This window comes from Protopterus annectens, chromosome 12.part0 (genome assembly GCF_019279795.1).
Source record: "Protopterus annectens isolate FY-2018-M chromosome 12.part0, PAN1.0, whole genome shotgun sequence".
Lineage (NCBI taxonomy): Eukaryota > Metazoa > Chordata > Ceratodontiformes > Protopteridae > Protopterus > Protopterus annectens.
Window position 1 is genome coordinate 424,009,169 of NC_056746.1, and position 16,987 is coordinate 424,026,155.

General features: G+C 43.4%; 1 protein-coding gene across 2 annotated transcripts in view; it reads left to right on the plus strand.

Annotated features, from left to right (window-relative positions):
- The window catches only part of UBE2I (ubiquitin conjugating enzyme E2 I), a 1,019,527-nt gene that overhangs the window by 415,094 nt on the left and 587,446 nt on the right, over positions 1–16,987 (plus strand). The window contains exon 5 of one of the 2 annotated variants that reach the window (XM_044089535.1): positions 14,892–14,975. The exons of the other annotated variant lie outside the window; for it this stretch is intronic. Coding sequence (XP_043945470.1) covers positions 14,892–14,975 — 84 coding nt within the window. The remainder of the gene's footprint in view (positions 1–14,891; positions 14,976–16,987) is intronic. 2 annotated transcript variants of the gene reach the window in all.

The window sequence follows — 16,987 nt, forward strand, 5'->3', positions numbered from 1 at the left end:
AAAGAACTAAAACTGGATACTTCTGTTGCCTAGTCTGACTCTGATGTACCTGCTGAGGAACCTACTGTATGTCTGAGCTATGGAGAGGCACCTGCTACTGTGACCCAACTGGACTTCCATTATGGTGCGTATTCTGTGGCAGTCAGATTATCTTGGATGTGCAAGCGAAAGGGGAACCCAGGATGACTTTTGGAAGGACATGATGCACCAGTCGTGCTCACTTATCGAGGATTATCAAGATTCCGCAACATCTTGCTTTTAGTGCAGATCCTCTGTTGAGGAAGCAAAAAAACTCTCCCCTCAGCTGATGTCCCAGGAGAAGAATGGCTTTATTTCTCTCAGGGCTTGTAGAAAGATCTTTTGTCTTTGAAACCTTTTTCGATGTTCTTCGTGTTTCACTGTTGCAGTCATTACATTTGGGTAATCTGCTGGCAGGTTGCCCTCAGTCGGCCTGAAAAACAAAGTCTTGGGTCCTGCGTTGGTTGCGGTCTCCTCTTCCATGACACCATTTTATTCGGTCTTTCTTGCCGCGTGGTGCCCGAAGCAGAAGCAGTTAGCAAGTGCTGGTCGGCTGACTACTGAAATTTTCGTATTCGAGTTTCAGAACCGAAGTCTTCAAACTAAAGCTAAGTACCCCGTTGGGGAAACTTTTTCTTGCTCCATACTGATGTCATTAAAAGTTAATAATTGCATTACTTGTGGGAAGCAAATACCACATAAGGATTTTCATTTGTACTGTATTCCTTTCCTAGGCCCAGATCACAATGTGCCTTGCTGTCTGTTTTGTGCTAGATTTTACCAACGCACTATTATGCATTGGTATATTTTTGCTTCTAAATATTTTGGTACAAGATTTAATTATCCTGAAATGTCTGTTAGCAATCCGACTACCGGAGTTCACAAAAAGACAGATCGTCTAGGTCCAAAACTGTCGAAGCTTCTCCTAAGCCAGTCACCAGTACTCGGGCGCTTTCGCAGCCCCTGATACCCAGTACGTTTGAATTGCAGGCCTCTACCGAGACCCATTCGGAGTCCGGTATGCCGCGAGATTATTGAACCCGCGGATGTCTCTCCCTTGGATGGGTCCAGAGCCGCTGAGCAGGCACCGGCTTCTGAGGATGTTTTCAGGCCTCAACATTTATATATTAAACAGATGCCAACCTTAAAAACAAGGTCAAAAACATCTGTCTAAAAAAATGACACGAGCCATGTGCTCAGGCCCCTATGCCTAAAAAATGACACAAGCCATGTGCTCAGGCCCCTATGCCTAAAAAGCAGATGATCAAAATGGCTGAGGATTTAATTACCTTGATCAGGGGTTCCCAACCCCCCCCTGCTAAGAGGCCTAGGCAAGGCACTGATTATGAATTTTCAGATCAGTTTTCTGTTTCTTCTGATTCTTCTTCTGATCAGGAATTTTCTATTCCACCCTATGAGGATTCTGATGCAGAGGAATCCATCCCATCTGCATCTCCTCCTGAGGATTACTCTTGGAGAGACTTTGCATACTTTAAGGGAACATTTTCACTGGGAGAGTCAGGACTTCTCTGAATCAAAAAAAGAGGCTTAGGGATTTCCTGCTTCCTCGGCATAGGCCTTTGGCAATACCTCCTGTATTAGACATTGATGTGTTTTTGGAATCAAGCATGGCTCCTGATTCCCTGCCTCTGGCTCCTAGTAAACCAGACAGATATTATAGAGTTTCGGACTCCCACAAATTTCTATTCAAAAGTCCTGCTGCTGATCCTGAGACTATTTCTCAGGGTCCTAAGGGTGTAAAGGCCTCTACAGCCAAAAATCCTACCCCCTCTGACAGTAATTCCAGAGCGCTGGATAGATGGGGAAAAAAGGTTTATACATCTGCAACCTTGGCAATCAGGGCCTTAAACTACCGGTTTCATATGCTTAAATATCAACAGCATGTCATGGGCTTACTGAAACAGAAAATGATTATTTCTGTGTGGAAAATAGTTTACAGGAATTATTGCATTCAGCCGAGCAGGTTGGAAAGCATACTTTGCAATGTGGTTTTGATTCCTTCGAGGCTTCTTGTAGGGCCGCTGTTACTGGATCTGTGATTAGAAGGCATGCCTGGCTCAAGGAGCAAAATCTGCCTGATCATGTTAAAGCTAAATTGTTGGATGCCCCTTTGCAGCATGATACTCTGGTAATAAGGCAGAAGAGGTTTTAAAGAAAATGGAAGACAAAGCTAAATCTATGCAAACTGTAAAAGATTTCTTGCAAGTGCAGCCACCCAGGTTTAGTAGACACTGGCCTACTAAAAATTGGTCCTTTCCTGTGTCCAACAGAGCCACTCAAGGCAAGTCCAGGCGCTCAAAAGGCTCCAGATACAAATCACTGGGTTCTTACAGGTCAAAGCAATGGGGTGCCTCCACCTCCAAATATGGAGGAAGCAAAGCACAATCCTGCAGTAAGCAGTCTCAATGACTTTCCTCTACCATCACCAAGCACTTACCTTTTGGCAGCCCCCTTGGGGGGGAAACTAGCACTTCATGCTCAAAATTGGCAGTTCATTACCCAGGACAAGTGGGTATTAAACATAGTATCCCAGGGGTACAGATTTAATTTCCATACTTTGCCAATTCCAAAAGGATGGCCAGATGTGCCACAACCAGTAGGAAGAAGCCCAGAAACAAGTCATGTCCCTCATGGATATGGGGGCTATTCAACCGGTACCAGAAAAGGAAAAAGGACAAGGTTTTTATTCAAGACTTTTCCTGGTACCCAGAAAAGACAATTCATGGTGTCCAGTGCTGGACTTGTCGATTTTGAACATTTTCCTGGACATTCCAAAATTCAAAATGCTGGCTTTACAACAGCTGCTGCCTATGCTAGGCAGGAATGCCCTGTTAGTAACTATAGACTTGAGGCATACCTGCATATCCCAATAAGGGAATCCCGCAGAAGATACCTCCGCTTCAAAGCAGGTTTTTTGCATTACCAATTCTCTGCACTGCCCTTTGGCTTACCTACTGCGCCCAGGGTCTTTACAAAGTGCCTGGCTCCAGTAATTGCATTCTGCAGACAAAAGCATTTAGATGTATCCTTATCTGGACGACTGTCTCATTCAAGTAGAGGATAAGGACACTCTTCAGCATCTGACGTTTGTAAAAAGGCTTCTAGTATGCCTAGGGTACACCATAAACGAAAATAAATCACAACTGGTACCCTCTCAAATTACATTCCTGGGTGCAAGCTTGAATACAACTGCCCAGATGGCTTACCTCACACCAGACAAGCAAAGGCAACTGACAACATACTTCAAACAGATGGCAACAAAAACCCAGTTATCTGCAAGACAAATTCTTCAGGCTATGGGATTCATGGCATCCTACATTCTGCCAATTCCATATGCGAGACTGCATATGAGGCTACTTCAGTGGTACCTAAAAAGTTTAGGAGTCAACATTCTTAGTCTGGAAACAATGATTCCTCTCATTCCCTGTCTATAACAGGAGTTTCTTTGGTGAGCAGAGACATGTCACCAAAACAAGGGACCGTCATTCACTCTACCCCCTGCCACCCAAACCCTAACTACAGACGCATCAGACTATGCTTGGGGGGCCCACCTGGCGGGGAGATGCATTCAGGACAAATGGAAGCCAAACCAAATGCATCTGCATATCAACCAGAAAGAGATGCTAGCTGTTAAGAATGCTCTGACAGCCTTCAAGGACTTGCTTCATCCAGGACAACTACTGATAGATGTCCATCTAAGTGTGGTGTTGTCCAACACCACAGTTGTGGTACATAAGCGGGGGGTACACATTCCTATCCCCTTTGCAGACTAGCCATGGCCTTGTGGAACACTGCCTTGTGGAACACAGCCTTGACTTACCAAATACATCTTCAAGCTCAGTTCCTGCCAGGAAAATAAAATACTCTGGCAGATGACCTAAGCAGAAATCTTATGGACCTGCACAAATGGAAACTGGATCCACAAATCTTCAGCATGTTAATACAGAATTGGGGAGCCCAGACATGGATCTATTTGCCTCTCCCCAAAATTATCAGTTGGACAAATTCTGCACAATAACTCCTCACAAAAAAGCATGGAAAGTGGATGCCCCATCCTTCTGCTGGAAAAACCTATCAGTCTATGCTTTTCCCCCTCTGCCTCTACTCTCCAAGATCTTACTAAGACAGGAAAAAAAATTATCTTAGTTGCTCTGGACTGGCCTCCCCAGCACTGGTGCCCACTTCTAAGGCATATGTCTCAACTTCTTCCATGGTACTTGCCTCAAATACCTCATCTACCCTCAGCAGAACAATCAAATTCTGCACACTCCGCTCCAAACTCTGAATCTTGCAGCATGGTTGATCAATTAATTATTCAAGCAACACCTCTCAGTAAATCTGTGATGGATGTCATTTTGGAAGCCAGAAGGCCTAGTACTAGAAAATCTTATGCTGATAAATGGAAGAGATTCTGTGCTTGGAACCAAGCACAAGGAACAGACACAGCAAAGCCCAATATTCCTCAGATTTTACAATATTTGACTGAGATGCTTGACCAAGGGCCTATTTTTTTCTTCAATAAAAATCCATGCCTCTGCCATCTCGGCTCATTTCAACACAGAGCCTCCCCTCTTTTCTCATCCTCTGATTAAACAGCATCTTAGAGGGGCCAGAAATTTAAGGTCTCCCAGAAAATTAACTCCTGCATGCTGGAAACTCACACTGCCTCCTTTTGAGCCAGAAGCTACTGCGGATATAAAATTTCTATCTTGGAAAACAGCTTTTCTCTTGTCAGTCACTTCAGCAAGAAGGGGTTCAGAACTACAAGCTCTCATGGTAGTGGAGCCTTTTATATTTTACCCGGACAGGGTGTCCCTCAGGACCAATCCTTTTATGTCTAAGGTGGTATCCAGTGTGGCTCTTAACCAGACCATTCACCTGCCCAAATCCACAGAACAAGGGGGAGCGGATTCTGCATTCATTGGACGTACACAGGCAACTAAAATTCTACTTAAACTGAACCAAATCTCTAAGAAGTCTGAGCAACTACTGGTAGCATTTGCTGCAGGGTCAGAGGGAAAAAGGCTACATCAAAGCATCCAATTTCTAAGTGGATAAGCCACTGCATTTGTTTCTGCTACTTGCACCATGGTAAACCTGTGCCCAAGGGGATCAGATCACATTCCACCAGGGCTGCCTCTACTTCAGCAGCTTTTCTCAGAGGGGCTCCAACCAAAGGCATTCTAGATACTGCTACTCATACCTTCACAAAGTATTATCATTTGCCTCTCTTCTCCAAATCCAGGGCAGGCTTTGCCACTGCAGTTCTGCAGGGCCTTATAGCCGCTCCTACTGTTTAGTTCCATCCTCCCATCCAGCAGATTACCCAAATGTAATGACTGCAACAGTGAAACACGAGCATAGTACAGTTGTGTACACTTACCATAAATGTAGATGTTAGTGTATTCACTGTTGCTGTCCGGGTTACCCCTTTCTATACCTTTTCTTTCCTTCACTATACTTAAAAGCCTTTGTGGTATTTGCTTTTAGTTGAAGGTAAAGTTTGTTTCTAAAAGTGCATTTATAGATTTACTTATATATATTTTTGCTCCCCATTTGGGGGACACATGGGGCAAGAAAAACTGAATAAAATGACGTCTGCTGCATGTTTTATACCCCTGATTACCTGACGTCATGGAAGAGGAGACTGCAACCGACGCAGGACCCAAGACTTTTATTCAGACCGACTGAGGGCAACCTGCCAGCAGATTACCCAAATGTAATGACTGCAACAGTGAACACACTCTAACATCTACATTTATGGTAAGTGTACACAATTGTACTTTTCCTGTGCTTCTACCACTTCACCTTTGAATATGCATCATGCATCTTCATCAGAAAAGGAGGAATCTGATTCAGATGAGGACTAACTGACCTGTTCTTCCAAAATACACACTCCTAGACAATTGGCCTCCAATGTTGCATTATCAGCATATTCCTCACTAGAATAAATTTCCTTTGGGGAAAGTATTTCCAGAATAGTGCAGCACTTTGAGTGGTACACTAAATCTTAGCCATACAGAAAAGACATTACAAATTGTTGAAAGCCAGGGTCAGTCTTCTATGCATTCTGTCCTCTGAGCCTTTTTTGGAAGCCTTTGCAGCCACTTTTAATCCATATTCACAGCCTCCTGCACCTTGGAAGCCTGACAGGTTCTACACAGTGCCAGAAGACATGAAATTTCTGTACAAGAATAAAATATCAGACTCTGCAGTCATCTTTTCTCACAGATGGACCCACCAATCTGTGTCCAGCATGCTGCCAAATGATAACAGTAGGGCTATGGACAGGTGTGGCAAAATCTATACCTCTGGCATCCTGGCTTTCAGAGCTGTTAACTGCTGAGCTCTGATTACCAAGTATTTACTTTCTGTTCTAGGAAACCTTAATAAATGTCTGGCAGAACTTGAAGATTGTGATCATAAATCAGATTTTTAGCTTAATTGTGTCACACAGGTAGCCAGACACTCCCATTAAGTTCAGCTATGATGCTGCAGAGGCTTCCTTGTAGGGCTGTGGCCACAGGACTGACTATCTGCTAATTTGCTTAGCTTTGCTTTCAGTCTGTACCAGATATCAAGGTCAAGGGTTCTATACCTCCTTTTTGCTGAACTCTAGCTACCCATCTAAAACCACTACATTTACTTGTAGGCCTTTCAAAAGGGAAAATGAAGATTTTGAGAAGCCTCAGTAGGATTCCAAACCTGAAAAAAACACTTTCCAGACAAAACCCTCTTCAAACTACTGCTTTACCCTCCCACTTTGGTCCGTGCATTCCTCTCCATCTGTCCCTCCCCACATGGGTTAATTAGTTTGAGGATGACTTCAAACTGGGTTAGTCCTGTTCTGATGCCTAGGCCCCCACCATCATGACCTTACTTCTCAATACCCAGTTAACAAACTGGGTCAAATTAAGTGCAATACAATGCAGTATTATATTCAGTGGATGACATCTCCCCCCCCACCCCCACCCCAGCTTAAAGCACAAACATCCCACTTTAAATGAGGATATAGTTAAGACCTTGGATCAGGGATTAATTCCCCATCCGTTTATCATGTTGCTATTGTGGTCCAGATGTCCTGTTAGGCACACCTGATCACAAAAGTAATATCCTGATCCTGAAGTTATTGCTCCCTTATGTTATGTATTGATTTGGGATGTACCTCACTAGACATGTAAAAACTGGAAAGACTAGAGAGGTTCTAAACTTTAAGACTGGAAGCACTATCCATTATATTAAGTGTCCTACAGATTCCTTGGGGGAGGGGGGTGAACTGTGCCTTGCTTTCTTTGTCATTCGGGACCCATTCATCCAGGTTCTCTTCCCTCGAAATCAGTCTCTCTAGTATTGAGACCAGAGACCAAAATGTATGTTGGCCAATAAATTAAAGCATGGCAGGAAGAGATTTGTTCCACAGTGCCTTCCACACCTCAGAGAGACTTCTGTACAAATTTTAGGCAGTGTGCTAACTGTATTCTTTCATACGGGAGCTAAATGATTGGATGAACATTCATAAATTCACCCCTAGCTTCACTGGCATAGTTGCCTTTGAAAAAACAAGTTTTCAGGTTAGGTACTGGCAAGATGTAAATGACCCCTAGGATCTTGTACTTTAGGATCCTTTGAATCTTTTTCTTTGGCATCTAGTAACTGTTTTTCTACATTTTTATACTGTTTTTGATGGTATGCATACTTATTACTGGAGCTTACTAGATTGCATTAGGTTGTGATTGTTACCTGAACTAGCTTCACTAACAGGCTCTGGTGACTGAGATATTTTAATGGAATTTCTTTTCAGGCCATAACTGTCCCACTATGGAAGAACTTTAGATGTTTTTTGTGTTTCACTGTTGCAGTCATCACATTTGGGTTATCTGCTTGCAGTACCCCTCAGTCGTCCTGATTATCAAACTCTTGGGTCCTTTGTCGGTTGCGGTCTCATCTTCCATGACATCAGGTAGTCAGGGGTATAAAGCATGTAGCCGACGCCATTACATCAGTCTTTTCTTGCTGTGCAGTGCCTGAAGCAGAAGCAGTTGGCAAGTGCCAGTCGGCCAACTCCTGAAGTTTTCATTTTCGAGTTTCAGAACCGAAGTATTCAGCTAAGCTAAGTACCCCGTTGGGGAAACTTTCTTGCTCTAAAACTGATGTCAGTAAACTTTTACTGACATTTCCTATGGATAGCAAATACCTCAAAGATTTCCATTCTTACTGCATTCCTTTCATAGGCCCTGACCACGACGTACCTCGCTGTTGGTTTTGTGCCTTATTTAAACAACAAACTATTCGTTGTCAGTTTATGCTTATAAATATTTTGGTACTCTGTTCAATTATCCAGATATGGCTTTGGCAAGCCACCCAACTACCGACATTCCGAAAGAACGCAAAGATAGACCAGACCGCATAGGTCCAAAACTGCCGACACTTCTAAGCTAGTTGCCAGTTCGTCGGTACTCAGTGAGGCCTGATGCCCGCAACTTTAAATTCACAGGCCTCTACAGAGACCCATTTGGAGTCTGGTATCCCGCGAGATGCTTCAACTGTGGAACCTGCGGATGTCTCTACCTTGGATGGGTCATAAGCCGCTGTGCAGGCACCAGCTTTTGAGGGTGTATTCAGTCCTACAAACTTGCATATTAAACTGACGCCATCTTTTTCTTCAAGGCCTAAAACTCTGTCCATGCCTAGAAAACCGCCCAAACCGCATGGTCCGGCCTCTATGCCTAAAAAAAACAAATAAGAATGGCTGAAGACCTTATTCTAATCGGGGGAAGCCACCCTTCCCCCTCTGAGACCTAGGACTGAGTTTTCTTATGATTCTTCTGATCAGGATTCTGAAATTTCTCTTTACTCTGACCAGGATTTACCCTTGTCTAACTATGAGGATTCTGATGCAGAGGGGACTCTCTTCCCTCTGCTTCCCCTCCGGAGAATTTTTCTTTTGTTGAAACCTTGCATACTCTTAGGGAGCATTTTCACTGGAAAAGCCAGGATTACTCTCTCTAAAAAGAGGCCAAGGGATTTCTTATTTCTGCCCAACACAGGCCTTTAGCTATCCTCCCTGTACTGGACATTGTTGATGCCTATGAATGGAATCTAGCTTGGCCTCTGACTCTTTACCTCCTGCTCCCAGAAAACCTGATGGATATTACAGGGTTCCTGACTCTCAAGTTCCTCTCTAAAAATGCTACTGCGGATCCTGAGACCATTTTACAGGGACCCAAGGGCATTGAGGCTAATGCCAAAAATCCTACCCCCTCATAGATTCCAGGGCTCTGGATAGATGGAGTAAGAAGGTATACACTTCTGCAACCTTGGCCATTAGAGCCTTAAACTGCCAGTTTCATATGTTAAAGTATCAGCAGCATATTATTGGATTGCTTAAACAGAAAATGATTCCTGACTGTGCTGAAAATAGATTTACAGGATTTAATGCATTTGCCAAACAAGTTGGGAAACATACTTTGCAATGTGGTTTTGATTCACTAGAGGCATCTTGCAAGGCTGCTGTCACTGGGTCTGTACTTAGAAGGCATGCTTGGCTTAAGGAGCAATCTTTACCAGATCATGTTAAAGCTAAATTGCTGGATGCTCCCTTAAACCAAGACAGCCTGTTTGACAAAGCAGAAGTTCTTAAGATGGAGGAAAAAGCTAAATCTATGCAAACTGTTAGATTTCCTGCAAGTACGGCCTCCCAGATTTAGTAGGCTTTGGCCCTCTAAAAATTGGTCCTTTCCTGCCTCTTCCAGGCCTTCAGTCCAAACCTAGAACCAGCAGAACACCCAGGCTTCAGTCCCAAGATACTCACAGGGCTAAGCAGTGGGGGGCTCCCACTTCCAAAGCAGGGAGTGGTAAGACTCCCCCCTAAGGTAAACTGTCTCAGTGACTTGACTTTGTCTTCTAAGCCCTGCACAACTGACTTTCCTTTAGGGGGAAAGATTGCCATGCAGGCAAAAAAATTGGGAGCTCATTACCCAGGGCAAATGGGTTTTAAATATAGTTTCCCAAGGATACAGATTCCACTTCCACTCCTTACCCACCCCAAACGGCCAGATCTACCCCCAAATCAGTGGGCAGAGGCTCAAAAGCAAATTCTCTCAAGCATCAGGGCTATTCAACCTGTTCCAGAAGAGGAAAGGGGACAAGGTTTCTACTCAAGACTTTTCCTGGTGCCCTGAAAGGACTACTGCTGGCATCCTATCCTGGACCTCTCTATCCTAAAAACATTTTTGGTGATCCCAAAATTCAAGATGCTAACTCTTCACCAGCTGCTTCCTATGCTAGGCAAGGATGCCTGGTTGGCAACACTAAATTTAAAGGAAGCCTACCTGCACATCCCAATAAGGGAATCTTGCAGAAGATGCATACGCTTCAAAGCAAGCTACATGCACTACCAGTTCTCTGCACTGCCACTTTGGCTTATCTACTGCACCCAGGGTATTCACAAAGTGCCTAGCTCCAGTCATTGCATTTTGCAGGCAAAGAAATATCCAGATATATCCATACCTGGACGATTGTCCAATTCAGGCAGAATGCCAGGACATACTATTGAATCGTCTGGCATTTGTACAAAAATTGCTAACTTCTCTGGGGTATCCCATAAACGAAAAGAAATCACATCTTGTACCCTGCCAACAAATTGTATTCCTGGGAGCAAACTTGAATAAAACTTCCCAGATGGCCTACCTCACGCCAGAGAAACGAGTACATTTGACAGCTTACTTCAAACTACTGGCCACAAAAACCCAGCTATCTGCAAGGAAAGTACTGCAAGCCCTGGGGTTTATGCCCTCCAGCATTCTAATTCCATATGCAATACTGCATATGAGGAAACTACAGTGGTATCTAAAGCCTATGGTGCCAACATTCTCAGTTTCTAGAATCTGATTCCTATCATACCTTGTCTACAGATAGTTCCTTTGGTGGGCAGAGGACTGCCACAAAAACAAGGGACTGCCATTCATTCTACCCCCTGCTGCCCAAACACTAACAGATGCATCAGACTGTACATGGGGGGCTCACTTGGCAGGGAAGTGTATTCAGGGCAAATGGAACCCAAGGCAAATGCACCTGCATATCAATCGAAAAGAAATGTTAGCTGTACAGAATGCTCCGACAGCCTTGAAGGACCACATTATTCCAGGAATATTAAGACTGACAACACCACTGTTATGTGGTACATAAACAAGCCGGGACGAAACCACTCATAACCTCTGGAGACTCATAACCTCTGGAGACTAGCCATGGCTCTGTGGAACACAACCTTGAGCTACCAAGTGCACCTACAGGCTCAATTCCTGCTAGGAAGGCTAAATACATTGGCAGACTACCTAAGCAGAAATCTCATGGACCCACACGAGTGGAAACTGGAACCAAAGATATTCAACATGTTGAGAAACCAGTGGGGGAACCCAGAGATGGACCTGTTTGCCTCCCCCAGAACTACCAATTGGACACATTTTGCACAAGGGCTCCCCGCAAACAAGCTTGGAAAATGGATGCCCTGTCCTTCACCTGGAAAAACCTATCCGTTTATGCCTTTACCCCTCTGCTTCTCCTCTCCAAGGTACTACCAAAGATCAAACAGGACAAACCAAGAACAATACTGATTGCACCAGTCTGGCCACGCCAACACTGGTACCCCTCTTATGCAGTGTCAATGCTGGCACCATGGCACCTGCCTCAGACCCCTGCCCTGCTGTCCCAGCAGGAGGGCCAGATTCTCCACCCACAGCTTCAAATCCTGAACCTGGCAGCCTGGCTAATTACCTGATCTCTGTTACCACCCCTCAGTAAGCAAGTGATGGATGTCCTTCTTTAGGCAAGGAGGCCTAGTACTAGAAAATCCTATGCTGAAAAATGGAAAAGATTATGTTCCTGGAGCCAGACTCTGGGGACGGGCAGAGCAGCACCCTATTTACCTCAGATTCTTCAATACTTAACTGAGATTCTTCACAAGGGTCTTTCCTTTTCATCCATCAAAATTCATGCCTCAGCCATTTCAGCTAATTGTAATACAGAACCACGACTCTTCTCTCATCCACTGCTTGAAGCAATTCCTCAGAGGGGCCAAAAACTTGACCACCCAGGAGAGTCCCCTACTCCAGCCTGGGACTTTAACTTTTGTATTGGAAAAGCTCACTCTACCTCCCTTTGAGCCGGCTGCAAATGCAGAGTTGAAATTCCTTTCTTGGAAAACGGCCTTCCTTCCAGCCATCACTGCAGCAAGAAGGGTGTCTGAATTACAGACCCTCATGGCAGTGGAGCCTTTCATCTTTCATGCCGACAGGGTGTCCCTCAGGACCAATCCCTCCTTCATGCCCAAGGTGGTATCCAGTGTGGCCTTTAATCAGTTCATTCATTTGCCAACTTTTTCGAGTCCACAGAACAAAGGTGAATGAATACTGCATTCCTTGGACGTGCACAGACAAGTTAGATTTTATTTGGACAGGACTAAACCTCTCAGGAAATCTGAACAGCTGCTGGTTGCATTTGTTGCAGGGGCAGAGGGGAAGGCTGTTTCAAAGCAAACCATTTCTAAGTGGTAGGCCATTGCATTCATTTCTGCTATAGGCACCATGAAAAACCTACCCCACAGGGGATAAGACCACATTCAACCAGGGCTGCCTCTACAGCCTTTCTCAGAGGTGTCCCTACCAGGGACATCCTAGAAGCTGCTACCTGGAGTTCTGTACATACCTTCACCAAACATTACCACTTGCCAATTTTTTTCTAAATCCAGAGCTGACTTTGCCACTGTAGTCTTGCAGGGCCTTATAGCTGGTCCTAATGCTATCTAATTACCTCCTCTCATCCTTAACTTTGGGAATCTTCCCAAATGTGATGACTGCAACAGTGAAACACAAAAAAATAGTACAGTTGTGTACACTTACCATAAATGTAGATGTTGGAGTGTATTCACTGTTGTAGTCCTGGTTACCCTCCCTCCAGTCCCCTGACTTCTATTGACTATACCTCTATTCTTGTGTACTGTATTTAAAGCTTTTTGGTGTATTTGCATTTTTGTTGGAGGCGTAACCTTGTATATAATTGCTTCCCATTGTGGGGGCACCTGACATCTGGGACAAGAAAAACTGATGTAATGGTGTCTGCTGCATGCTCTATACCCATGACTACGTGACGTCATGGAAGATGCGACCGCAACTAATGCAGGACCCAAGACTTTGATAATCAGGCCGATTGAGGGCTACTGCAAGTAGGTAACCCAAATGTGATGACTGCAACGGCGAATACACTAGAACATCTACATTTGTTAAGTGTACACAACTGTACTGTTTGCACAGTGCTACTACTTTGGAGTCGAGTAAACGTTAAGTGTTTCAGCTTGATAACTGTGAACATAGCCGTGAGCTGTCAGGGAGCTTGGGGGTTGCATGAGGAGGGGGTTTGGAGTGCTTTTTTGTGTGGTATGGCCAGTAACATACAAAATGTTTGAATATATAGTGATGCATTTTAGTTTGTAACGTTTGTTTCATTGAATTTTCTAGCATCTGTAATAGCATGGTTATTGGTAAGCTTTGAACAAAGTGTTGCTACGCAGGTATGGTTGCATCTCCACTGGGCTAAGGGGTCTTGGACAAAAATTATCGTATCATTTGACGGTTTCATATTTCTGTTTTGTATTACCACTGCTGTCTCTTCAGGATGTACCTTTTCCAGTGGCTCAATGTGTAGAAAGGCCCCAGAAGCTCCTAACCAGATGATTGCAGACTTAAGTCACTGCTCTTCAGGAAAGACTTGAAAGTACTGTCCCTTAACTCTTGGTGTTTTGCATGGTGACCTGTGCCTTACATTTTGTATCTTTTGGGGCACCATTCTTTATCTCCTGTATCTTTCAAGTTCAATAGTTCTATTAATACCAGAACTAGAGGCTTGCATCTCCATCAGTAACTAAATTAGTTTACATTTGGGGAAACCTGAATAAATCTCTGGCAGAACTTGATTTCTTACCCAGCAGCTACCCCACCTCTAGAACAAACTTCCACAAGTTAAACAGTGCGACACACTTGCGTCCTTTTTAAAACTAAATCTGAATGAGCACCCATAAACTAACTTTGAGACTGACTGACATACTTTGCTCTCCTTGTAAAGGGACTGGTGTACAGCATGAGGGTGGGTATTCTTAAGGTGTATATGGTTTTGTGACTCAGTTTTGTATTTCCTATGCTCTTTACCTTATGCTTTTTGCTTCCCTTTTAGTTTATTGCGCGTTTAAGGGTACTTGAAGTTTAAATCACCCTTTTAGATTGGTATTTATGTATAACTGTTCTCCATATATGTAGGACTAAACATTTCTACATGAGGTTAAAAATATACGTTTGTATGAAATTTAGATTTGTATAGAGAAACTTGCCTTGAGGTAGTTGTGGCTTATGGCATGTTGAACATCACATGCAGGTTACTAGTATGCAAAATGCAGTAAAAGTTCTATTTTTCGTGGTAGTGAACTTTGATTACCCCATACACCACTGAGTTTGCCCCACCTGGAATAATTTTGTAGTTGTACTGTACAGATCAGAGAGAAAAAAATCAGTATGTTGTGGAGCTTGCATTCTGTTTTAAGAGTTAAGACTTTACATTCTTTTACATATTAACATTGAGTTCAGTTTTTGCACTTTAGAGCTTCATAAGCATGAGTTAAATTTGAACATTTAAGGGTCATTCTGCCAGGCATATTTTTAAACTTTTGCTTATTAGCTGCATGAGTATCTGAAATGGCAGTTTCCCTTTTCAGCTTTTATGGGTTCTGCCTGTGTGAGTGCAGCGTGACAGCAGATCAAAATTCTTAGAGGAGCTTTTGTAATCGGTACTATTTTTATACTTTTCAGGGTTTTGTTGCAGTACCAACAAAAAATCCAGATGGTACGATGAACCTTATGAACTGGGAGTGCGCTATTCCAGGAAAGAAGGGAGTAAGTTGTATTATAGTTGGTTTTGAATGTGCAAGCTACTTGGGCTTCTGATTAAGCTGACTAGACAGTAACGTGGTACAAATGTATTATTCAGAGTGGAGAAAGGGTTGGTTGATGTGGAAACTTCTAAGGTAAGAGAATAGAAAGGGAAGTATGTGGAAAAATGCAATGAAGCCTTAATATTTCTGTAGAAATGTGAATGTAGAATTAGTCATTGCATTTGCAGACCGATTTAGAGTACAAAAGACACAAAGTGGATCCCTGGCATGGATAAACTTACTTGGAGGTAAAAACTAAGGCTGCAGTTGTGTACCATTAGCAGTTGCTTTTTGCATTCATGGAAAATAGTTAAGGGTTTACCTAATTAGTTAGAAGGTAGGCCTGCAGGAGTCTACATTGGCACGTTACAAAGCTTGAAATGCCCCTAGTTTGAGTGCTGGAGCAGTTAACTTTGGAATTTACATCCTGTTCACTAGATTACTTGACGTTTTCCTTTAGGAGTATTGTGTATGCACTAATGAACTGCTTGCTAGTGATTAAACTAGGTATATTCCAACCTTCACAGGAAAGGATCACCCATGGCATAAAATCAGTATTAGCATACGTCTGATCTTGTGCAACAGAGAATGCAAAATGGCTCTACCTTAAGTTTATGGGAAGGTGACACTAGACAGTGCCACTTGGTCTGTGCTTCGTTACTACATAGACTGGGACCAGTTACTCCCTGCTGTAAAACTTGCTTTCTGGCAGTTACCCTTGAAGTGGTTTCATCTGAAATGCATTGTAGGTCTCGGGTTAGAGACCTTTGTGCTTGCATTTTTGCAAAGGTGAGTTTGTACAAAACTTAAAGCAATCCAAGCTTTCGCAAGTACGGCAAATGCAAAGGCCTCAAAATCCTCAAATTGAACACACAAAATGGCCAGCATTCCAATAAGCGGTACAAATGCTTTAATACATGAAAATGTTAGTGTAAAGATGCACGTTTCGGTCAAAGGCCTAAACAGTAAAAAAAAAAATCACATTAACCAGTCAACTTAATTGGGTCCACCCATCTCAGTAATAATAAAGGTGCTTATTCAAACCGGGGGGGGGGGGGGCAAGTTTAATGATCCAGGTTCTTTCTTGTTGGAAATATTATGCCAACCTGTCTTAGAAATAAGATTGCGTAGTATCTTGTCAGTAACAGTAAATTTAAAAGGTGCTGTAGGATGTTGAACCATATGCTTCTATAAGGCATTGGATGAACATTTTTTTCTAATATTACTCAAATGTTCAGATATACGGAGTCTGAGAGGACATGAGGCTTGACCTATGTGAAAAGCAGAACAGGTGCAAGTGGCAAGACCAATCCAATCAGAACTGCAACTGGCAAAAATGGATGTTGAAAATACTTGGGGTAATTTTGCTGGTGAATTCTTTCTTTTTATAGACCTGTTTACAAAAACAGCAGTGACCACAAGGAACACACCCTAACAAAACACCCCCTTCCAATGTGCCCTGTAATGAAGGTTGATACTGTGACTTTTGCTTATAATGGTTGAAACCACCCCCCTCCCCAAAGTTTTACCTGTTTTAAATGAAAAATAACATTTGGGACCCAACATATTGGCCAATCGCTCATCAGCCATTAGGATGTCCCAATGTTTCCGAATCAAATACATGAAACCACAAGTGTTGCATCCATTAGTTTTTAAATCTAAGAATGTTGTCATTCCTATTGTTAGGGCGGCCACGATGGTGCAGCAGTTAACGTTGCCGCCTCACAGCAAGAGGTTCTCCTGTTCAATTCTCTGCTGGGGTGCCTTCTGTGCAGAGTCTGCATGTCCTCCCTGTGGTCACGTGGGTTTCCTCCCACATCCCAGCGACATGCTGTAGGTGGATTGGACACTCTAAATTGGCCCTAGGTGTGAGTGTGTGCATGTGTGTGCCTTCTGTGGAAGGTTGGGTGCTGGGCTGGCAACCTGAGACCATAAAACTCCACTGCCAATCATAAGTGGACAGGTGATCTGCTG